The sequence below is a fragment of the Aegilops tauschii genome, chromosome 2 (assembly GCF_002575655.3).
Source record: "Aegilops tauschii subsp. strangulata cultivar AL8/78 chromosome 2, Aet v6.0, whole genome shotgun sequence".
Classification (NCBI taxonomy): domain Eukaryota; kingdom Viridiplantae; phylum Streptophyta; class Magnoliopsida; order Poales; family Poaceae; genus Aegilops; species Aegilops tauschii.
The window spans coordinates 636,105,883-636,128,854 of record NC_053036.3 but is presented as its reverse complement, the minus strand read 5'-3'; the positions used below and the strand labels follow the sequence as shown (position 1 = coordinate 636,128,854).

At 48.8% G+C, this 22,972-nt stretch overlaps 3 protein-coding genes across 3 annotated transcripts; 1 reads left to right on the top strand and 2 right to left on the bottom strand.

Annotated features, from left to right (window-relative positions):
* Nucleotides 1-878: 878 nt before the first annotated feature.
* Nucleotides 879-1,882, bottom strand: LOC120974294 (protochlorophyllide reductase A, chloroplastic-like). Its single transcript, XM_040400767.3, has one exon. It carries the CDS (start codon nucleotides 1,832-1,834, stop codon nucleotides 1,118-1,120), a length of 717 nt encoding a protein of 238 aa, XP_040256701.2. The 5' UTR covers nucleotides 1,835-1,882; the 3' UTR covers nucleotides 879-1,117.
* A 266-nt stretch (nucleotides 1,883-2,148) lies between these two features.
* LOC109734158 (uncharacterized) lies at nucleotides 2,149-3,273 on the top strand. Its single transcript, XM_020293374.1, has 3 exons — nucleotides 2,149-2,223; nucleotides 2,479-2,631; nucleotides 3,013-3,273. Exons 1-3 carry the CDS (start codon nucleotides 2,149-2,151, stop codon nucleotides 3,271-3,273), a joined length of 489 nt encoding a protein of 162 aa, XP_020148963.1.
* Nucleotides 3,274-20,570: 17,297 nt separating this feature from the next.
* On the bottom strand, nucleotides 20,571-22,185 carry LOC109734153 (protochlorophyllide reductase A, chloroplastic). Its single transcript, XM_020293371.4, has 2 exons — nucleotides 22,022-22,185; nucleotides 20,571-21,929 (listed from the first exon to the last, which is right to left on the bottom strand). Exons 1-2 carry the CDS (start codon nucleotides 22,064-22,066, stop codon nucleotides 20,808-20,810), a joined length of 1,167 nt encoding a protein of 388 aa, XP_020148960.1. The 5' UTR covers nucleotides 22,067-22,185; the 3' UTR covers nucleotides 20,571-20,807.
* Nucleotides 22,186-22,972: the final 787 nt, after the last annotated feature.

Genomic DNA, 22,972 nt, shown 5'->3' with positions numbered 1-22,972 from the left:
CTGAAGACTTTCTCAATCTCCTCAGTTCAATTTCCTCAGTCTGTTTGTCTTCATCCTGTGTTATCCTATGTTTACGCTTTCAGTACTCTGTGCTTGTTTTCATTTCATCATGATGACTATGCTTGTGCTCTGCTATGCATACTTGTGAGTACTTATTCCGTTGCAAGTAGTTCTTCGCTAAGGAATTTCCTCACCCACAAATTCCTTAGTGAAGAATTTATAAAAATCGCCTATTCACCCCCCTCTAGTCGATATAACGCACTTTCAACAATCGATGATGTTATTTGCTCGATCCGTTGGCGAGTTTTGCTGGAACTGATGCTTCATTTTGTTGCATAGGTAGACCCCGTGACGTGAAAGCTATAACTGACGAAGCGATTTGCGGGGATCAGCGGCATGATTTGCTGCATTGGCGGACATGCAATTTGGGCAACTGCGACGACATCAGGGTCCCCGGCAAGGCGTCGGAGTCAAATGCTCCTCGGTGTGCCATGGTCGGCATTGTTGCTTCCTCGAACCGGCTACATGGCAGGAGCTGCACCTGGGGTGGTCTGCAAGCTACAATAGTGTGACACCCGTGCTGCAAGCCAGGCGAGATCGATAGGGACTACCAGGGGCGGTTCAACGATGTAGACATGATGCTGCAAGGTAGCCGATAGTGTTGCAAGGGGACAGAGCTATGGTGCGAGGTGTTGAGTCCCATCCATCCACTAATCATCCATGGCGAGCCGCGCTGCAAAAGGTTTTTAGCACGACGCGCGTAGCGCGGCTGTTGGAGATGCTCTTAGATAGAACCATACGCTCTGTTTTATTATTCTTTAAATGTGCAGTGAAATGTTAAAAATAAGCAACTCAATCAATCAATCCAGACTACAATGTATGCCATCCTCAATCAGGCCTGCGGTTTTATTATTCATGGTTCGCCGAAAATTGTACATCTTCCACACGAGATCTATGCACTCTCGCCGACACTCGCAAGGCCTCTCCCGCGTAATTGAGTTTCTAAAAAGACGTAAAAATGATAAGTACCAACGTTAAAAAATGCGACAAGTTCGGCATCGGCGTCCTAGATGCATGCATTGCCTGAACGTGGCCGGAGCCGGAGGTGGGTGGGAGATCAGGCGAGTCCGACGAGCTTCTCGCTGAGCTCCCAGACCTTGCGGGCCTTCTCGGGGTCGCTGGCCTCCTGGGAGAGCTGGTTCTCGAAGGACGCCGAGTCCTTGTTCCAGCTCCAGTACACGCCGGACTTGGTCAGGCTGGGCTCCGCCACCACCTGTGCCAGCCTCTTGCCGGACTCCGCCTCCGAGACGAACCCCTTCGTGATGAACTTCTGGAACGGCGGGAAGAGCGTGCGGAATAGCGGGATGTGCTCCCGGAATAGCCCCGTGGTGGCGATGCAGCCGGGGTAGAGCGAGGAGAAGGTGATGTCGGTCTCCTCGTGGTACCGCCGGTGGAACTCCTGCATGGTCAGCATGTTGCACACCTTGCTGTCTTTGTACGCCTTGGCGCCGTCGAAGCTCTCGTCCCCGTTGATCATGGCGGAGCCCGACGCACCGCTGAGGCCGCCGGCGAGCCCGCGGAGGTCACCGAGGCTGGCCTTGGGCGGCATGTTGCCTGCCAGCGTGTTGCTGTTGCCGGTGATGGAGCCGACGATGACCATGCGGCGGGACGGGTAGTCGGACTTCTGAAGGTCCTCCATGAGGAGGCGGGCGAGCAGGAAGTGGCAGAGGTGGTTCACGCCCACGCTCATCTCGTGCCCGTCAGCGGTGAATGTCGGTGTGCGCGCCGTGGGGCGGTAGATGGCGGCGTTGCACACGAGCACGTCCAGCGGCATCTCGGCGCGGCGGAACGCGTCGACGAACTGCCGGACGCTGTCCAGCGAGGCTAGCGTTTTGAACCGTTTTCTAACGGTCCGGGCCCGCCTGTCAGGCCACGTCAGCGCCGCGCGTGACGGCGAGGCCGTTAGCGGACGTTACTCGGACCGACCGGTGCGGTCGGACCGCACCCGCTCGCTCGCTCATTAAGTCGTCTCCCTCCCTCTCACTCTGCTCCCCGGCCCGCACTCATCTCTCTCTCGCTCTCATTGTCCTCTCCTCTCTGCTCTTCGACACCGGCGGCGACTTGCGCTGTGGAAGCTCCACCGCCGCCATGCGTTCCTGGAATGACGGGGATACGAGCTCAGAGGATGAGTGCGACATCACAAGCATGGACATGGCTCTTTGGGTAAGTTTTTCGATCTGCTGAGCTAGGGTTAGGGTTCATCTAGGAGCTAGATTAGGTTAGTGTTCATCTTGGTGAGCTAGGGTAAGCTTTGGTTACTGTTATTTAGTAGGCAGGGTTATGGTTGCTGTTTGAGCTATGTTTATGTATGCTTGAAAACTAGGGTTAGGGTTAGGGTTCTTGCTGGATTTGGGAATTAATTTGTGATCTATGTCTGTTTCTGTGAGCTAAGGTGATTTTGTTGATGTGTTCATGCAGGAGACCCCTGACACCACCGTGGAGCCTCTTTTCTATGGCCAGCTGGAGCTTTCTGAACCCACCTGCATGATGCACCACATGAGGCCAATTAAGTGTGTGGCATTTGAAGGAACCTTAACTAGAAGGCGTTTCTATGGTTGTCCAGTGCTGCAGGTATAGTACCTTAATTGGAATCATTTTCTTCTGAACCCACACATGTATTTACAAGGATGCCAAGTTGCTGTTCTGAACCCACACAATATTATGTTGACAAGTTGCTCTTCTGAACCTACACTGTATTATTTAGGATGAACTGCAATATGCCTTGTATTAAGGTATTGAGGGATATGGTTACTATCAAAAATGCTTATGTATAGGAAGCATATATTTGTGAATGTACTTGTACAAGCAGGTTGGGTTTCAGTTATAGTTTGAGTTATATTAAACAACATATTCAGTTTACTTAAGCCTCACCTTCAGTTTCTTAGTTTGATATGATTTGTTGTTATGAAATTGAGTGCACTTAGTGATGTATATTTCAATTTCCAAATGCAGAGTGAAGGTGTTAACTCTGGTGTTACTGAGTGGGTTGACAAGCCCTGGCATCCAATTCTTCAGAATTGCTTGTCCAGGCTGTGGGACATGTACCATGAACAAAATTGTGGCAGGGTAGTTGATAAGCAGAAGTATGAGAAGCATTTGGTCAAGCTTAAGACTGAAAATGACAAGCTGTGCATTGAGTACACAAAGCTTGTCCAAGATGTATCCAAGATGTTTGATTGGCAGGATGGTAGGGTAGACCACATGGATTACTAGAAGGCAGTTGAGGAGGAAGAATTTGAGAAGAAGAAGAAAGAGGTAGAAGAGAGTGCTAGGTTGGAGGTTCAGATGGAGAAGCTCAAACTTGCCAAGGAACAAAGGTGCATTTTACAGAGTCAAGCTGACATTATCAAGAATACCAGGAAGGCAATGAAGGAGGTTGAACAGGAGAGAGATTTGCTTAAGATAGAGAAGGCCAAGCTTGAGCATGTGGTGAATGAGCTGCTGAATGATGGGCATGCAAGCAAGGAGAAACTCGAGAAAATCAAGGCCATCCTTGATTCATGAAGTGTGTTCTGCAGATGGTGAAGTACATCCAAGGCCTTTATAAGTATGTGGCCTAACAATCTGATGTGAAGATATGGGGTGTACATTTTGGGGAATGTGAAGCTAATCTAGTCTATGTCTATGCCAATGTTAAGAAATGTAGTTTATGCTGCTAGAACCTTTAATGCTAAGTTATGAACTAAGTTGTAATGAATGTTCTGCCTGTATTTGAACCTCTTATGCTATGTTATGGAGTCAGTAATAAGCACTGCTGGACTATGCTATGTGTTTTTTATGTTTAAAAGGTAGTTATGTTTATTAGTGCTTTGTACCTGGGCTTTGTGGCCCAGTTATATTTACAAACCTAGGCCTACTCCACCCACCCTCCACTGCTCATAAATAGCCTACTCCACCCACCCTCCTCCCTCCAGAACACAGCCGCCACACCCCACCTCTAGAAACCCTAGATGGATCCAGAGCTTGGGGAGGTGACAGATGAGGAAGAGGAGGCAGTGCATGCAGTGGATGTGAGGAGGCAAAGGGCTCGCCCTGCGGTGCCCATGCCATAAGCTTGGGAGCTAGAGTGGGAGCTGGAGTTCAAGAGGAGGCTGGCAGAGAAGATCTTGGAGAAGTGCAACTTAGATGAGTTCACAGTTCTTGTCCCTGGCGGCAGGCGCAAGAGCTCAGGGAAGATCATCAGGTGGGCTAGGGCACAGGCAGTACTCGCTCCTCACCCTTCTACCAGAGCAAAGTGGCGTCGTTTCTTCGATCGTTACGATTGAGAGTTGTTAGTAGTTATTTTAATTATGAATAAGAGTATGAGCTATGTATCCCTTCCACCTTCTGTACAACTCTTTGTATGAAAGAATGTTTGCATGGTGGAATCTATGAATGTTTGATTATTTGAAAGAATGTTTGATTATTTGAAAGAATGTTTCTATCAATCTGTGCATCAGTTGCAAAGCTCATAAGTTTCAAACACTCAGGTAGTGCAACCCAGAAGTGCAACCCAGAAGTTTGAAACAATCTTTGCATCAGGAAGTGCAACCCAGAAGTCACAAACACTCAGGTTTTATAATGCAAACACTCAGGTTTCATAATGCAAGCAAATACATAGGTTTCAGGAACCAAATACTCAGGTTTCAGGAAGCAAATACATAGGTTTTAGGAAGCAAACACTCAAGTTTCAGCAAACAAATACATAGGTTTCAGCAAGCAAACACTTAGGTTTCAGCACTCATACAGTGCAAACAAGACAACTTTCCAGCACTCAATAGTTACCACTAGCAGTGAAATATGCCTTCCACTTTCCAGTTGGCTTCCTAACCCTCTTGGACCCAATCTCCATCTCAGAGTGAGCAGCTTGCCTTGGAGCATTAAAACCTGTGTACCCCCCTCCTCTGCTAGCTGTTGATGCTCTGGTGTTCTTTGCTGGAGAGGCAATGGATGACCTTGTGTTATTGGCTGGTGAAGATGTGCTAGGAGCCCTTGTCTTCTTGGTTGCTTTGGTCTTCTTGGAAGGTGCTGATGTGGCAGGTGCTAGAGTAGCAGAAGCAGCTGCCTTGTTCCTCTTTGCTGGTCCTGGAGTAGCTGTGGCTGTTGCAGGCCTCTTCCTAGGTATGGCTGGTGCTGATGGTGCTAATGGTGGTGGTGGTGGTGCAACCACACCTGTAGTAGCTCTGGTAGATGAAGAGTAGTCTGACCTATTCTCCTGCACATTTAACAAAGCAAATTAGAATTAAACCACCTAGCCTATGAAACAGAAATTTCTTTATCAATAAGCATACCTGGTGATTATTCTTTCTCATCTGCAGTTTGGGTTTCAGTGGAACACCACATGTGGTATATCTGTGACCTTGCTTATTGCAATTGCTACAAGTCACTGTCCCAATTCTTGATGTATCCTTCTTGGCAGGCACCTCAAAATGTCCTTTCCTCCTAGCTGTCTGCTTTTTACCCTTCTTTTCTTTGAATACTGGAGGAGATATGTCATCCCCCATGGTGTGTGGCCAACAATCAGGGCCTGGAACAGGGTATATAGTATGCTTGTAGGTTTCACAGTAGAGGGGCTTCTTGAAGAACTCATGGACAAAATCTTCAGGGTGTAGCTTCACCTTCTGCATTGCTGCTATAGCATGACTACATGGAACAGCTGTCATATCCCACCTCCTGCAGTCACAAGTGTAGTTGTTTAGGTTTACACAATAGGTCTTTTCTGAACTACTTGTAACTTGCCAAATGCCTGGTCCAGCCATATATGCATCACAATATTTTGCCCACTTCTTGGCCTCCTCCAATATCTCAGAGTAAGTGGGTGTGATATCCCACCTACATGTCTCTGTCTTCTCCCTAATCTTCTGAAACTTGATCATGAGTTTTGTCCTCATTCCTTCAAGCATTGTCCTTATGGGCTTGTTCCTAACATCCAAAATCATCCTGTTGAAAACTTCACTAAGATTGTTTACAACAAGGTCTGTCTTGCATATAGTATCCATTCTATGCCTGGCCCAAGTATGGACTGGTATGTTGGACAACCACTTCCATGCCTTCTCACTCTCTTTCTTCAATGCTTCCATGCCTAGATCATGCCCATGCTTAGTGAAAGAATATGCAGCCTGGTCTAGATGTTTTTTCAATTCATGCCCTCTAAACCCAGCTGATTGGAAGTTGGCATATATGTGTCTTAAACAAAATCTTTGAGGGGAATCAGGAAATACATCCTCTATTGCATTGAGCAGACCCTGTTCATTGATTTTGTATTAATAACTAGTGAAGTAAGTAGAGAAAGCATTACATAGTGCAAGGAAAAGCAGTACATAGTGAAAGGAAAAGCAGTTAAATCATGAAGAGTAGTTGTACCTTTTGCCTGTCTGACATAATTGTGTAGGGCCCAAACTTGTTGCCACTACCAATTACTGTCCTTAACTGTGTAAGAAACCAAGTCCAACTATCTGTCTCCTCCTTGTCAACAACACCAAATGCAATAGGGAAGATGTTGTTGTTGCCATCCCTCCCTGTTGCTGCCAGGATTTGCTGCCCAGTGCTTAGTTTGATGAAGCATCCATCAAGACCTGCATTTTAAGCCATTAGTAAGCAGCAACATGTAATGCAATCCCTATTTAAGCACTATACAGACTAGATTTACCTATGAAAGGCCTGCAACCATTTAGGAACCCCTCCTTACAAGCAAACAGACAGTAAAACATGTAATGAAACCTTGGGGTAGGTGCTGGGTGGAGTTCAAATTCCTTTGTTGTCACAACACACCTACTACCAGGGTTTGTGTCCAAAACACACTGTAGATAGTCTCTTAACCTGTAGTATTGTGTCTTGTGATCCCCTTGCACAACATCAACTGCTTTCCTCCTTGCCCTGTAGGCCAAACTTTTTGGAACATGTAATCCAAATTTCTTTTTTGTATAACTCAGTATAGTCTCAACACCTGCACCAGGATTGGATCTTACAGTATCCTCAACAGCCTTTGCAACCCACTTCATGGTAACCTTTGTGTTCTCTCCACTTGCTCCACAGGTGTGATCAAGATTCATCTTCTTGATGCTAAAGGTTGACTCATGGGAAATCTTAGAAGCAGTAATATAAAACTCACAACCATGCTTTCTATCTGAGCACCAGGCTATGATCCTACTTGGATCATTCCTATGGTACTCAAAGTTCCTAAGTGTCCTAACATGGTAGTTTCTCAATGGTTCTCTGAACTCTACCACATTTAGAAAGCACAAATGAATCCTAAACTGTTCATGTGCATCAGGCCTAGAGGAATCATACCATATTCTCTCCTTCTTCTTCTTCAATTTTCTCTTCCTGCCACAAGGCAACCTAGGTGCATCATCTTCTTCATCAGAAATGCCTTCATCACCTGGAAAGCAGAACTCATCAGCTTCTGGCACGAAATCTTCAAACTTTATGTGATCTGGCTCATTGTGTGATCTGCTTGTTGGGCCTTGTTTCCTCACATGTATCTTCTGTGTCACAGTTTTCACATGATCTGAAGCTTCTTCTTCATCATCTTCTTCAGAACCATTTGGCTCCTGCCAAAACTCTGAGGGTTCAGAAGCAGCCCCAAAATAATGCTCAGCCATCTCTTCCTCTTCCCTGTAGTGCTGACTTGTTCCTTCACCACCTTCATCTTCTCCCCTAGCCCAAGACTTGTATGAAATTTTCTTCCCTCTGTAATCACCCCTGAAAAACTCAAAATCTGAAGAGGATTTGTCCAACTCATCTTCATCTTGATCTTCTGCTTCAATGCCTTCAATTTTCACTGCCTCTTTTCCCTTGTTGAAATTACAGCTTTGCTGTGTGTTAAAATATGGATCAACAGGCACAACTGGAGGCTGTGAAGAATTTGAGACAGGGAAAAGGACACCTTCTTGGGAAACACTATAAACAATGGGATCACCAACTTGACTCATTGGAATCTGCTCTTCAAGCAAGGTGTGGTCCATGTTTGCATCTGCTGGATTTGGGTCACTAGCCTCTCTCACTGTTATGTTCAATACCTTCTTCTCAGCAAACAAATCTAGCATCTCCTCCACCTTCTCATCACTGTCCAAAACCTCAATCCCCTCCAGCCCCTTACCCTCATCCTTAACATATGACAGATAGGCATCCAACCCATAGCCCTCAAGTTCAATAAGTGCTAACAATAACAGGTAATTCATTTCTGATAAGGAAAACTTCCTTTCCATGTTGTCTCTACCCTGAAAATGCAGCCTCAATTCCCATACTTCATCATCCAAACTATGCAAAAAAAAAGAAACAACACATTCAGATTTCTTCAAATTTTCCAGTTAAAAAGTATGCAACAGTTTCACTTGCACAACATATCATCCAAACCTAAACCCTAATTCATATATTGCTTACAATGTATACATAATAATATACCAAAGAAACTAATTCATTACCAATCTAAGAAACAAATCCTAACCCTAGTTCATAAATAAACTAAGAAAAATAATTAAAACAATTCATAACTTACTCCACACCACCAAGTGAGGAGGCCCACTGGTGCCCGCCTTCTGGATCCGCGTGGATGCATTTGGCCACTGCCCTGGCCGCGCGGAACGCCGGCGAGATCTGGACCTCCTGCATCGGTGGCCCAGACGAGCGCTGGGTCGGGAAACTTGCGCTGCCTAGCCACTTCTTGACCTTGGAGTGAGCACCGCCCTCGCCGCTGGCTGTCGCCCCAGGCTCGCCGTCGTCCTTCTTCTTCGCCGCCGCCATCGTCGGGAGAGACAAAGAGCACGGGGGAAAGGAGGAGCGAGAGAGAGATGCTGCCGACAGAGAGTGCAAGGCACCGAGCGAGCGGGTGCGGTCCGACCGCACCGGTCGGTCCGAGTAACGGCCGTTAACGGCCTCGCCGTCACGCGCGGTGCTGACGTGGCCTGACAGGCGGGCCCGGACCGTCAGAAAACGGTTCAAAACGCTAGCAACGGGCGATTTGGGTTTTTTGAGACAGCCGACGAGAAAAGTGGTAGGTATCAGTCACAATCAAAAAAGTGGTGGTTTTTTGGAACCCTAGCACGAAAAATGGTATTCCTTTTCTTTCTTTCGGAGGCAAAAGCATGAAAGAAGGATGTGTTCTTGTCACCATCTTGCAACCACTTAATATGGGCTCGTTGTTTCCAATGCGTATCTTGTTGTTGTTCCAAACGGTCTAGCTTCTCCATTAATAAGTGCTCTCTGCTGACCCCTTCTTGGTTCATGTCCCCTCTGCGTACCTCCTCTAGTTCTTTCTTAAGGGTTTAATACGCTGTTGGAGATCGCCTAAAACATTAGCATCCCAGTCCTAGCTCTCCTACTACCCTACGTAACATCCCCTGGGTATTATGTTCCCCTTGTATGCTAGCTTTGGCCCAAGCATTATTAACCAGAAGCTCCTCTTCTTGTAACCATCTGGCTTCAAACCTGAAGCCATGAATCCTTCTCCTAGGCATATGTGATCTCCCATATTCTTCCATTTGGATGGTTACTGGCATGTGATCTGAGTGGTATGGGTCCCCAAAACTTTGAAGTTAATTAGGGAATCTTGTGCACCAACTCTTCGTCCCCACTGCTCTGTCCAATCTTTCTTTAACAAAGCGTTTAGCATCCCAACTCTGATTGCGCCATGTGTATTTGTCCCCCACATAGCCTAAATCTGTCAATCCACAGTCCGCTAGAGATGCTCTAAAATTCCCCATTTGGCTTTGTGCTCTAGCTGCCCCCCCCCCCCTTATTCTCTTGATTATACATGATCTCGTTAAAATCGCCAGCGCATAACCATGGGAGGTTTAACTGCGATTTAGGATGCGCATTAACCTCCATGTTATTTCCTTTTGCCTAGAGCTCAGGGTCAAGTAAATGCACATTATTTACCCCACTCAAAATTTTCTCATAAAAAATCACCCCACTCAAAAAAGTGAATGCAAATTGAATTCTAAAGCGATATCGTGGTGATCCGTCATGATGGGCTGGGCAGCCCATGATTTCCCTTCTCCATATATTAGAGCAAGTACAACTAGTAGAATGCTCGTGCGTTGCTACAGGCTACAATGCATATAAATAAATCAAACAAATGATTAAGGCCGTCTTCAAGGTCGAAGCTCATTTCTCCCTCATACGTTTGGGATTGTTTGGACACCAAATGGGTGCCCAGTAGGCTCCCCAAAAGTCAATCTTTTGGACAGTCCGAGCTCCCCAAATCAAGCCCATATGTGGGGGAGAAATGTGGTTGTCTGAACTATCCGCCACGTTACCACTAACACACAGTTCCAATACAAAAACCGCACCCAATGATGCCCCCTTCCCTTTTCTCGCAGAACACTTACCTTCGCGCTTGATTTCATGCCATAGCGGGACATTTCTCGCTGAAGTCTTCTCCTTTAAAACTGGATGACGTCCACCTCACCTTGGCCATGGCGCCATGTCTCCTTCGCACCATACTTCCCCCAGAAACCTAAAAGGGTGATAAATATGTACGTAAAACTCAAAGGAGTTGATAAAAAATTAAATAAATGATGTTATCCGGCCGAAGTTGCACGCCGATCACGTGTTGGTTGTTGGATCTAACTTCATCCAACAGACCATGTGTCTGTTGGGGATCGTAGCAGAATTTTAAAATTTCCTACGCATCACCAAGATCCATCTATGGAGTATACTAGCAACGAGGGGAAAGGAGTGCATCTACATACCCTTGTAGATCGCGAGCGGAAGCGTTCCAATGAACGGGGTTGATGGAGTCGTACTCGCCGTGATCCAAATCACCGATGACCGAGTGCCAAACGGACGGCACCTCCGCGTTCAACACACGTACGGAGCAGCGACGTCTCCTCCTTCTTGATCCAGCAAGGGGGAAGGAGAGGTTGATGGAGATCCAGCAGCACGACGGCGTGGTGGTGGAAGTAGCGGGATCTCGGCAAGGCTTCGCCAAGCTTCTGCGAGAGGGAGAGGTGTTGCAGGGGGAGAGGGAGGCGCGAGGGGCTGTTGTATTGCTGCCCTCCCTCCCCCCCACTATATATAGGCCCCCTGGAGGGGGGGGCACCGGCCCTCGAACCCATCTACATGGGGGGGGGCGGCCAAGGGGGAAGGGGGGTGGCTTCCCCCCCAAGCCAAGTGGGGCGCCCCCCCCTAGGGTTTCCAACCCTAGGCGCAGGGGGAGGCCCAAGGGGGGGCGCCCCAGCCCACTAAGGGCTGGCTCCCTTCCCACTTCAGCCCATGGGGCCCTCCGGGATAGGTGGCCCCACCCGGTGGACCCCCGGGACCCTTCCGGTGGTCCCGGTACAATACCGATAACCCCCGAAACTTTCCCGGTGGCCGAAACTGGACTTCCTATATATAATTCTTCACCTCCGGACCATTCCAGAACTCCTCGTGATGTCCGGGATCTCATCCGGGACTCCGAACAACTTTCGGGTTTCCGCATACTAATATCTCTACAACCCTAGCGTCACCGAACCTTAAGTGTGTAGACCCTACGGGTTCGGGAGACATGCAGACATGGCCGAGACGCCTCTCCGGTCAATAACCAACAGCGGGATCTGGATACCCATGTTGGCTCCCACATGTTCCACGATGATCTCATCGGATGAACCACGATGTCGAGGATTCAATCAATCCCGTATACAATTCCCTTTGTCAATCGGTACGTTACTTGCCCGAGATTCGATCGTTGGTATCCCAATACCTTGTTCAATCTCATTACCGGCAAGTCACTTTACTCGTACCGTAATGCATGATCCCGTGGCTAACTCCTTAGTCACATTGAGCTCATTATGATGATGCATTACCGAGTGGGCCCAGAGATACCTCTCCGTCATACGGAGTGACAACCCAACAGACACTTTCGGAGATACCCGTAGTGTACCATTATAGTCACCCAGTTACGTTGTGACGTTTGGCACACCCAAAGCACTCCTACGGTATCCGGGAATTGCACGATCTCATGGTCTAAGGAAAAGATACTTGACATTGGAAAAGCTCTAGCAAACGAACTACACGATCTTTGAGCTATGCTTAGGATTGGGTCTTGTCCATCACATCATTCTCCTAATGATGTGATCCCGCTATCAATGACATCCAATGTCCATAGTTAGGAAACCATGACTATCTGTTGATCAACGAGCCAGTCAACTAGAGGCTTACTAGGGACACATTGTGGTCTATGTATTCAGACATGTATTACGATTTCCGGATAACACAATTATAGCATGAACAATAGACAATTATCATGAACAAAGAAATATAATAATAACCATTTAGTATTGCCTCTAGGGCATATTTCCAACAGTCTCCCACTTGCACTAGAGTCAATAATCTAGTTACATTGTGATGAATCGAACACCCATAGCGTCCTGGTGTTGATCATGTTTTGCTCTAGGGAGAGGTTTAGTCAACGGATCTGCTACATTCAGGTCCGTATGTACTTTACAAATTTCTATGTCTCCATTTTGAACACTTTCACGAATGGAGTTGAAGCGACGCTTGATATGCCTGGTCTTTCTGTGAAATCTGGGCTCCTTCACAAGGGCAATAGCTCCAGTGTTGTCATAGAAGAGAGTCATCAGGCCCGACGCATTGGGAATCACCCCTAGGTCGGTAATGAACTCCTTCATCCAGACTGCTTCCTGTGCTGCCTCTGAGGCTGCCATGTACTCCGCTTCACATGTAGATCCCGCCACGACGCTTTGCTTGCAACTGCACCAGCTTACTGCTCCTCCATTCAAAATATACACGTATCCGGTTTGTGACTTCGAGTCATCCAGATCTGTGTCGAAGCTAGCGTCGACGTAACCCTTTACGACGAGCTCTTAGTCACCTCCATAAATGAGAAACATATCCTTAGTCCTCTTCAGGTACTTTAGGATATTCTTGACCGTTGTCCAGTGTTCCATGCCGGGATTACTTTGGTACCTTCCTACCAAACTTACGGCAAGGTTTACATCAGGTCTGGTACACAGCATGGCATACATAATAGACCCTATGGCCGAGGCATAGGGGATGACACTCATCTTTTCTCTATCTTCTGCCGTGGTCGGGCATTGAGCCATGCTCAATTGCACACCTTGCAATACAGGCAAGAACCCCTTCTTAGAATGATCCATATTGAACTTCTTCAATATCTTGTCAAGGTACGTACTCTGTGAAAGACCAATGAGGCGTCTTGATCTATCTCTATAGATCTTGATGCCTAATATATAAGCAGCTTCTCCAAGGTCCTTCATTGAAAAACACTTATTCAAATAGGCCTTTATACTTTCCAAGAATTCTGTATCATTTCCCATCAATAGTATGTCATCCACATATAATAAGAGAAATGCTACAGAGCTCCCACTCACTTTCTTGTAAACACAGGCTTCTCCATAAGTCTGTGTAAACCTAAACGCTTTGATCATCTCATCAAAACGAATGTTCCAACTCCGAGATGCTTGCACCAGCCCATAGATGGAGCGCTGGAGCTTGCATACCTTGTTAGCATTCTTAGGATCGACAAAACCTTCCGGCTGCATCATATACAATTCTTCCTTAAGGAAGCCATTAAGGAATGCCGTTTTGACGTCCATCTGCCATATCTCATAATCATAGTATGCGGCAATTGCTAACATGATTCGGACGGACTTCAGCTTCGCTACGGGTGAGAAAGTCTCATCGTAGTCAACCCCTTGAACTTGTCGATAACCCTTAGCGACAAGTCGAGCCTTATAGATGGTCACATTACCATCCGCGTCTGTCTTCTTCTTAAAGATCCATTTATTTTCTATGGCTCGCCGATCATCGGGCAAGTCAGTCAAAGTCCATACTTCGTTTTCATACATGGATCCTATCTCGGATTATATGGCTTCTAGCCATTTGTCGGAATCCGGTCCCGCCATCGCTTCTTCATAGTTCGAAGGTTCACCGTTGTCTAACAACATGATTTCCAGGACAGGGTTGCCGTACCACTCTAGTGCGGAACGTGTCCTTGTGGACCTTCGAAGTTCAGCAGTAACTTGATCTGAAGCTTCATGATCATCATCATTAACTTCCTCCCCAGTCGGTGTAGGCACCACAGGAACATCTTCCCGCGCTGCGCTACTTTCCGGTTTGGAAGGAGTGACTATCACCTCATCAAGTTCCACTTTCCCCCACTCAATTCTTTCGAGAGGAACTCTTTCTCCAGAAAGGACCCGTTCATGGCAACAAAGATCTTACCTTCGGATCTGAGGTAGAAGGTATACCCAATGGTTTCCTTAGGGTATCCTATGAAGACGCATTTTTCCGACTTGGGTTCGAGCTTTTCAGGTTGAAGTTTCTTGACATAAGCATCGCATCCCCAAACTTTTAGAAACGACAGCTTAGGTTTCTTCCCAAACCATAATTCATCCGGTGTCGTCTCAACGGATTTCGACGGAGCCCTATTTAAAGTGAATGCGGCAGTCTCTAAAGCATAGCCCCAAAATGAGAGCGGTAGATCTGTAAGAGACATCATAGATCGCACCATATCCAATAGAGTGCGATTACGACGTTCGGACACACCGTTTCGCTGAGGTGTTCCAAGCGGCGTGAGTTGTGAAACGATTCCACATTTCCTTAAGTGCGTACCAAATTCGTGACTTAAATATTCTCCACCACGATCTGATCGTAAGAATTTTATTTTTCTATCACGTTGATTCTCAACCTCACTCTGAAATTCCTTGAACTTTTCAAAGGTTTCAGACTTGTGTTTGAGTAGGTAGACATACCATATCTACTTAAGTCATCAGTGAGAGTGAGAACATAACGATATCCTCCGCGAGCCTCAACACTCATTGGACCGCACACATCGGTATGTATGATTTCCAATAAGTTGGTTGCTCGCTTCATTGTTCCGGAGAACGGAGTCTTGGTCATCTTACCCATGAGGCATGGTTTGCACGTGTCAAATGATTCGTAATCAAGAGACTCCAAAAGTCCATCTGCATGGAGCTTCTTCATACGCTTGACACCAATGTGACCAAGGCGGCAGTGCCACAAGTATGTGGGACTATCGTTATCAACTTTACATCTTTTGGTATTCACACTATGAATATGTGTAACATCACGTTCGAGATTCATCAAGAATAAACCATTGACCAGCGGGGCATGACCATAAAACATATCTCTCATATAAATAGAACAACCATTATTCTCGGATTTAAATGAGTAGCCATCTCGAATTAAACAAGATCCAGATACAATGTTCATGCTCAAAGCTGGCACTAAATAACAATTATTGAGGTTTAAAACTAATCCCGTAGGTAAATGCAGAGGTAGCGTGCCGACGGCGATCACATCGACCTTGGAACCATTCCCGACGCGCATCGTCAGCTCGTCCTTTGCCAGTCTCCGCTTATTCCGCAGTTCCTGTTTTGAGTTACAAATATGAGCAACCGCACCGGTATCAAATACCCAGGAGCTACTACGAGTACTGGTAAGGTACACATCAATTACATGTATATCACATATACCTTTGGTGTTGTCGGCCTTCTTGTCCGCTAAGTATTTGGGGCAGTTCCGCTTCCAGTGACCACTTCCCTTGCAATAAAAGCACTCAGTCTCAGGCTTGGGCCCATGCTTCGACTTCTTCCCGGCAACTGGCTTACCGGGCGCGGCAACTCCCTTGCCGTCCTTCTTGAAGTTCTTCTTACCCTTGCCTTTCTTGAACTTAGTGGTTTTATTCACCATCAACACTTGATGTTCCTTTTTGATCTCCACCTCCGCTGATTTCAGCATTGAATATACCTCGGGAATGGTCTTTTCCATCCCCTGCATATTGAAGTTCATCACAAAGCTCTTGTAGCTCGGTGGAAGCGACTTAAGGATTCTGTCAATGACCGCGTCATCCGGGAGATTAACTCCCAGCTGAGACAAGCGGTTGTGTAACCCAGACATTCTGAGTATGTGCTCACTAACAGAACTATTTTCCTCCATTTTACAGCTGAAGAACTTGTTGGAGACTTCATATCTCTCGACCCGGGCATGAGCTTGGAAAACCATTTTCAGCTCCTCGAACATCTCATATGCTCCATGTTTCTCAAAACGCTTTTGGAGCCCCGGTTCTAAGCTGTAAAGCATGCCGCACTGAACGAGGGAGTAATCATCAACACGTGATTGCCAAGCGTTCATAACGTCTTGGTTCTCTGGGATGGGTGCTTCACCTAGCGGTGCTTCTAAGACATAATCTTTCTTGGCAGCTATGAGGATGATCCTCAGGTTCCGGACCCAGTCCGTATAGTTGCTGCCATCATCTTTCAGCTTGGTTTTCTCTAGGAACGTGTTGAAGTTGAGGACAACGTGGGCCATTTGATCTACAAGACATATTGTAAAGATTTTAGACTAAGTTCATGATAATTAAGTTCATCTAATCAAATTATTCAATGAACTCCCACTCAGATAGACATCCCTCTAGTCATCTAAGTGAAACATGATCCGAGTTAACTAGGCCGTGTCCGATCATCACGTGAGACGGACTAGTCAAGATCAGTGAACATCTCCATATTGATCGTATCTTCTATACGACTCATGCTCGACCTTTCGGTCCTCCGTATTCCGAGGCCATGTCTGTACATGCTAGGCTCGTCAAGTCAACCTAAGTGTATTGCGTGTGTTCCGAGGCCATGTCTGTACATGCTAGGCTCGTCAACACCCGTTGTATGCGAACGTTAGAATCTATCACACCCGATCATCACGTGGTGCTTCGAAACAACGAACCTTCGCAACGGTGCACAGTTAGGGGGAACACTTTCTTGAAATTATTATAAGGGATCATCTTACTTACTACCGTCGTTCTAAGCAAATAAGATGCAAAACATTATAAACATCACATGCAATCAAATAGTGACATGATATGGCCAATATCATTTTGCTCCTTTGATCTCCATCTTCGGGGCACCATGATCATCTTCGTCACCGGCATGACACCATGATCTCCATCATCATGATCTCCATCATTGTGTCTTCATGAAGTTGTCACGCCAACGATTACTTCTACTTCTACTTCTATGGCTAACGCGTTTAGCAATAAAGTAAAGTAATTTATATGGCGTAATTCAATGACACGCAGGTCATACAAAAAATAAAGACAACTCCTATGGCTCCTGCCGGTTGTCATACTCATCGACATGCAAGTCGTGATTCCTATTACAAGAATATGATCAATCTCATACATCACATATATCATTCATCACATCTTCTGGCCATATCACATCACATAGCACGGGCTGCAAAAACAAGTTAAACGTCCTCTAATTGTTGTTGCAAGTTTTTACGTGGCTTGTATAGGTTTCTAGCAAGAACGTTTCTTACCTACGTAGAACCACAACGTGATATGCCAATTTCTATTTACCCTTCATAAGGACCCTTTTCATCGAATCCGTTCCGACTAAAGTGGGAGAGACAGACACCCGCTAGCCACCTTATGCAACTAGTGCATGTCAGTCGGTGGAACCTGTCTCACGTAAGCGTACGTGTAAGGTCGGTCCGGGCCGCTTCATCCCACAATACCGCCGAAACAAGATACGAATAGTAGCGGCAAGAAGAATTGGCAACATCTACGCCCACAACTGCTTTGTGTTCTACTCGTGCACAGTACCTACGCATAGGCCTGGCTCTGATACCACTGTTGGGGATCGTAGCAGAATTTTAAAATTTCCTACGCATCACCAAGATCCATCTATGGAGTATACTAGCAACGAGGGGAAAGGAGTGCATCTACATACCCTTGTAGATCGTGAGCGAAAGCGTTCCAATGAACGGGGTTGATGGAGTCGTACTCGCCGTGATCCAAATCACCGATGACCGAGTGCCGAACGGACGACACCTCCGCGTTCAACACACGTACGGAGCAGCGACGTCTCCTCCTTCTTGATCCAGCAAGGGGGAAGGAGAGGTTGATGGAGATCCAGCAGCACGACGGCGTGGTGGTGGAAGTAGCGGGATCTCGGCAGGGCTTCGCCAAGCTTCTGCGAGAGGGAGAGGTGTTGCAGGGGGAGAGGGAGGCGCGAGGGGCTGTTGTATTGCTGCCCTCCCCCCCACTATATATAGGCCCCCTGGAGGGGGGGGGGGGCGCCGGCCTTCGAACCCATCTACATGGGGGGCGGCGGCCAAGGGGGAAGGGGGGTGGCTTCCCCCCCAAGCCAAGTGGGCCCCCCCTAGGGTTTCCAACCCTAGGCGCAGGGGGAGGCCCAAGGGGGGGCGCCCCAGCCCACTAAGGGCTGGTTCCCTTCCCACTTCAGCCCATGGGGCCCTCCGGGATAGGTGGCCCCACCCGGTGGACCCCCGGGACCCTTCCGGTGGTCCCGGTACAATACCGATAACCCCCGAAACTTTCCCGGTGGCCGAAACTGGACTTCCTATATATAATTCTTCACCTCCGGACCATTCCGGAACTCCTCGTGACGTCCGAGATCTCATCCGGGACTCCGAACAACTTTTGGGTTACCGCATACTAGTATCTCTACAACCCTAGCGTCACCGAACCTTAAGTGTGTAGACCCTACGGGTTCGGGAGACATGCAGACATGATCGAGACGCCTCTCCGGTCAATAACCAACAGCGGGATCTGGATACCCATGTTGGCTCCCACATGTTCCACGATGATCTCATCGGATGAACCACGATGTCGAGGATTCAATCAATCCCGTATACAATTCCCTTTGTCAATCGGTACGTTACTTGCCCGAGATTCGATCGTCGGTATCCCAATACCTTGTTCAATCTCGTTACCGGCAAGTCACTTTACTCGTACCGTAATGCATGATCCCGTGGCTAACTCCTTAGTCACATTGAGCTCATTATGATGATGCATTACCGAGTGGGCCTAGAGATACCTCTCCGTCATACGGAGTGACAAATCCCAGTCTCGATCCGTGTCAACCCAACAGACACTTTCGGAGATACCCGTAGTGTACCTTTATAGTCACCCAGTTACGTTGTGACGTTTGGCACACCCAACGCACTCCTACGGTATCCGGGAATTGCACGATCTCATGGTCTAAGGAAAAGATACTTGACATTGAAAAAGCTCTAGCAAACGAACTACACGATCTTTGAGCTATGCTTAGGATTGGGTCTTGTCCATCACATCATTCTCCTAATGATGTGATCCCGTCATCAATGACATCCAATGTCCATAGTCAGGAAACCATGACTATCTGTTGATCAACGAGCCAGTCAACTAGAGGCTTACTAGGGACACATTGTGGTCTATGTATTCACACATGTATTACGATTTCCGGATAACACAATTATAGCATGAACAATAGACAATTATCATGAACAAAGAAATATAATAATAACCATTTATTATTGCCTCTAGGGCATATTTCCAACAGTGTCCTCCACCGGTCCATGGGTTGTGGGGACCGCACACCACTATCCCGTTCCTTCTTATCTTCTTCCTCGACGCGGATCCCCTTGTATCCATTGTCTCTCTCATTCTCATGGTTGAGGCCATGCATCCCTTCAGCATCGATATCCCCAAATCCCCTCATGACTCCCTCTCCTAAACAGGCAGACGATCTTCCTCACCCTTTCTCTATCACTCGCTAATCCCATGGCATCCTCTCCTTTACCATGCCAGGGCCCAGGGACCTCCCGCATGCTTCTCTCGCAAATCCCCATGCCCCCCCCCTCAAGCAGAGGACCAACACCTGTGCTGCAACCAACCGTGGTAAAGTTGCATCCGGCACCTTCGGAAGCTGCGACTGGCGCCATCAGAAGCCGCAACGGGTGGAGGTGAGGTCCTGGCGAAACCGGTGAGATGCTGAAACCGACCGTCAAAAAGATGCAACCATTTGCAAGTTTTGCTGGAACATATGCTCATTTTTGTTGCGTAGGCAGACCATGCGATGTAGATGATACAACTAGCGACATGATTTCCTCGAGCAGTCGATGAGTTTTTCTGGAACTGGTGCTTGATTTTTCTGTTGAGTAGGCAGACCATGCGACGTTGATGCTACAATCGATGATGTTATTTGCTGGATCCGTTGGCGAGTTTTGCTGGAACTGATGCTTCATTTTGTTGCATAGGCAGACCCCGTGATGTGAAAGCTATAACTGACGAAGCGATTTGCGGGGATCAGCGGCATAATTTGCTGCGTTGGCGGACATGCAATTTGGGCAACTGCGACGACATCAGGGTCCCGGCGAGGCATTGTTGCTTCCTCGAACCGGCTACATGGCAGGAGCTGCAGCTGCGGTGGTCTGCAAGCTACAATAGTGTGACACCCGTGCTGCAAGCCAGGCGAGATCGATAGGGACTACCAGGGGCGGTTTAACGATGTCGACATGATGCTGCAAGGCAGCCGATGGTGTTGCAAGGGGACAGAGCTATGGTGCGAGGTGTCGAGTCCCATCCATCCACTAATCATCCATGGCGAGCCGCGCTGCAAAAGGTTTTTTAGCGCGACGCGCGTAGCGCGGCTATTGGAGATGCTCTTAAATAGAACCATATGCTCTGTTTTATTATTCTTTAAATGTGCTGTTATTAAATGTTAAAAATAAGCAACTCAATCAATCAATCCAGACTCAATGTATGCCATCCTCAATCAGGCCTGCGGTTTTATTATTCATGGTTCGCCGAAAATTGTACATCTTCCACACGAGATCTATGCACTCTCGCCGACACTCGCAAGGCCTCTCCCGCGTAATTGAGTTTCTAAAAAGACGTAAAAATGATAATTACCAACGTTAAAAAATGCGACAAATTCGGCATCGGCGTCCTAGATGCATGCATTGCCTGGACGTCGCCGGAGCCGGAGGTGGGTGGGAGATCAGGCGAGTCCGACGAGCTTCTCGCTGAGCTCCCAGACCTTGCGTGCCTTCTCGGGGTCGCTGGCCTCCTGCGAGAGCTGGTTCTCGAACGACGCCGAGTCCTTGTTCCAGCTCCAGTATACGCCGGACTTGGTCAGGCTGGGCTCCGCCACCACCTGCGCCAGCCTCTTTCCGGACTCCGCCTCGGACACGAATCCCTTGGTGATGAACTTCTGGAACGGCGGGAAGAGGGTCCGGAACAGCGGGATGTGCTCCCGGAACAGCCCCGTGGTGGCGATGCAGCCGGGGTAGAGTGACGAGAAGGTGATGCCGGTCTCCTCGTGGTACCGCCGGTGGAACTCCTGCATGGTCAGCATGTTGCACACCTTGCTGTCCTTGTACGCCTTGGCGCCGTCGAAGCTCTCGTCCCCGTCGATCATGGCGGAGCCCGACGCGCCGCTGAGGCCGCCGGCGAGCCCGCGGAGGTCACCGAGGCTGGCCTTGGGCGGCACGTTGCCCGCCAGCGTGTTGCTGTTGCCGGTGATGGAGCCGACGATGACCATGCGGCGGGACGGGTAGTCGGACTTCTGAAGGTCCTCCATGAGGAGGCGGGCGAGCAGGAAGTGGCCGAGGTGGTTCACGCCCACGCTCATCTCGTGCCCGTCGGCGGTGAATGTCGGCGTGCGCGCCGTGGGGCGGTAGATGGCGGCGTTGCACACGAGCACGTCCAGCGGCATCTCGGCGCGGCGGAACGCGTCGACGAACTGCCGGACGCTGTCGAGCGAGGCGAGGTCGAGGTGCATGATGGTGTAGCTCCCGTCAGCCATGCCGGCAGCCTTGGCCGCCTTGGAGGCCTTGAGGAAGTCGCGGCACGCCATGACCACGTGCCACTTGCCCGTCTCTGCCAGCGCCTTGGCCGACGCGAGGCCAAGCCCGGAGGACGCGCCCGTGATCACCACCACGCCCTGCCGCAGCGTCTTCTTGCCGCTCGGCTTCGCCGCGGCCGAGCCCGGGCTCGTCGTCACCGGCGAAGGCGCCGTGGCCACCTGCGTCCTCACCGCTAGCGACGCCTTCTTCGCCTTGCTGCTCACGCCCAGGAACGCCGCCGTGTCCTTCACCGCCACCGCGCCCATGCTGCTCCCCTGCATCCATAAAAAAAAACATGAATCTCACCACTGGAACCAAATGCAGCAGCAATGTACATCGACGTTGAAGACGATCATGTGTTACTTACCTTCTTGGGGACGGAGAGGGTGGAGGGGAGGAGCTGGAGAGCCATGGATGACGGTGAGCTCGGACGGACTGACTGTCGCTAGCAAGCTCGAGCGTGCGCCGCGAGTGTACTGTGCTGATGTACTGTACTTGGCGAGTTGGTGAGTGAGCTCTCGCTCGCCGGCGGCATTTATACACGGGAGGAGCACCGCGGGCTGCGGATAACGGCGCGGGGCTGGCGCCACCGTGGCGCCTCCACAGCCAATCACAGGGCGTGGACGGGATTTTCTGGGACGGATTTGTCCCCATCGACGCGCCGCGCGTGGATATTTCTGTCCGCTTTTCCGACGGCGACACCGCGGGATCCGCTGCGCCCGGCGCTGCAGCGGCTCCTTCCGAAACGCTGCCATGGCAGTGGTTCAGTGGCCGGACCAGCGCGGCGAGCTGGCTGCACGGAGCACGGGATGGGGTTGCCCGCAAATCTGGAAATAATGCAGCATGGCCTGCATGGGTGAGGATGTGTGGGCCCGGCACGTAGATCTGTCCCTTTGCGACGCGCCGCGACGCCACGTCGGCGCGGGAAGTGCCCATGTGAACGTGCGGTAAGCGACTGGCTGCGGCAGCGACACGTAGGATCGACCCATTGGGCCTTGGCAGACGTGGCGTCCGAGGTGGCAGGCTGTGCTCGCGCCTTTTACCTCCCGGAGCCATGCATGTCACGTGTCCTTACTTCTACTATCTTCTATCCGTTTATGGCTTTACGAAGCTTGTCAAATGGAGCAGCCTCCATGGCACGGTGTGTGCTTGCTCCATTTACCTCTGATGAAGACAGGGAAGAAACCGACCGTTTTGGAGCCAAGTTGTATAATTGATAGAAGTGGGGTATTTATACCCAGGCGGAAGTACACATGGTGCTTGGCAGTCAAGTAAACATACAGTTACTTGAGAGCCAAGGAATTACATAGTTGCCTTG

Excerpts from the sequence above, each read along its gene's own strand:
- LOC109734153 (XM_020293371.4), bottom strand. The coding sequence starts at position 22,066 with ATGGCTCTCCAGCTCCTCCCCTCCACCCTCTCCGTCCCCAAGAAG. Across the intron at positions 21,930-22,021 it reads CCCTCTCCGTCCCCAAGAAG|GGGAGCAGCATGGGCGCGGT; the intron begins GTAAGTAACACA and ends TTATGGATGCAG.
- LOC120974294 (XM_040400767.3), bottom strand. The coding sequence starts at position 1,834 with ATGCCGCTGGACGTGCTCGTGTGCAACGCCGCCATCTACCGCCCCACG.
- LOC109734158 (XM_020293374.1), top strand. The coding sequence starts at position 2,149 with ATGCGTTCCTGGAATGACGGGGATACGAGCTCAGAGGATGAGTGCGAC. Across the intron at positions 2,224-2,478 it reads GCATGGACATGGCTCTTTGG|GAGACCCCTGACACCACCGT; the intron begins GTAAGTTTTTCG and ends GTGTTCATGCAG. Across the intron at positions 2,632-3,012 it reads ATGGTTGTCCAGTGCTGCAG|AGTGAAGGTGTTAACTCTGG; the intron begins GTATAGTACCTT and ends TTCCAAATGCAG.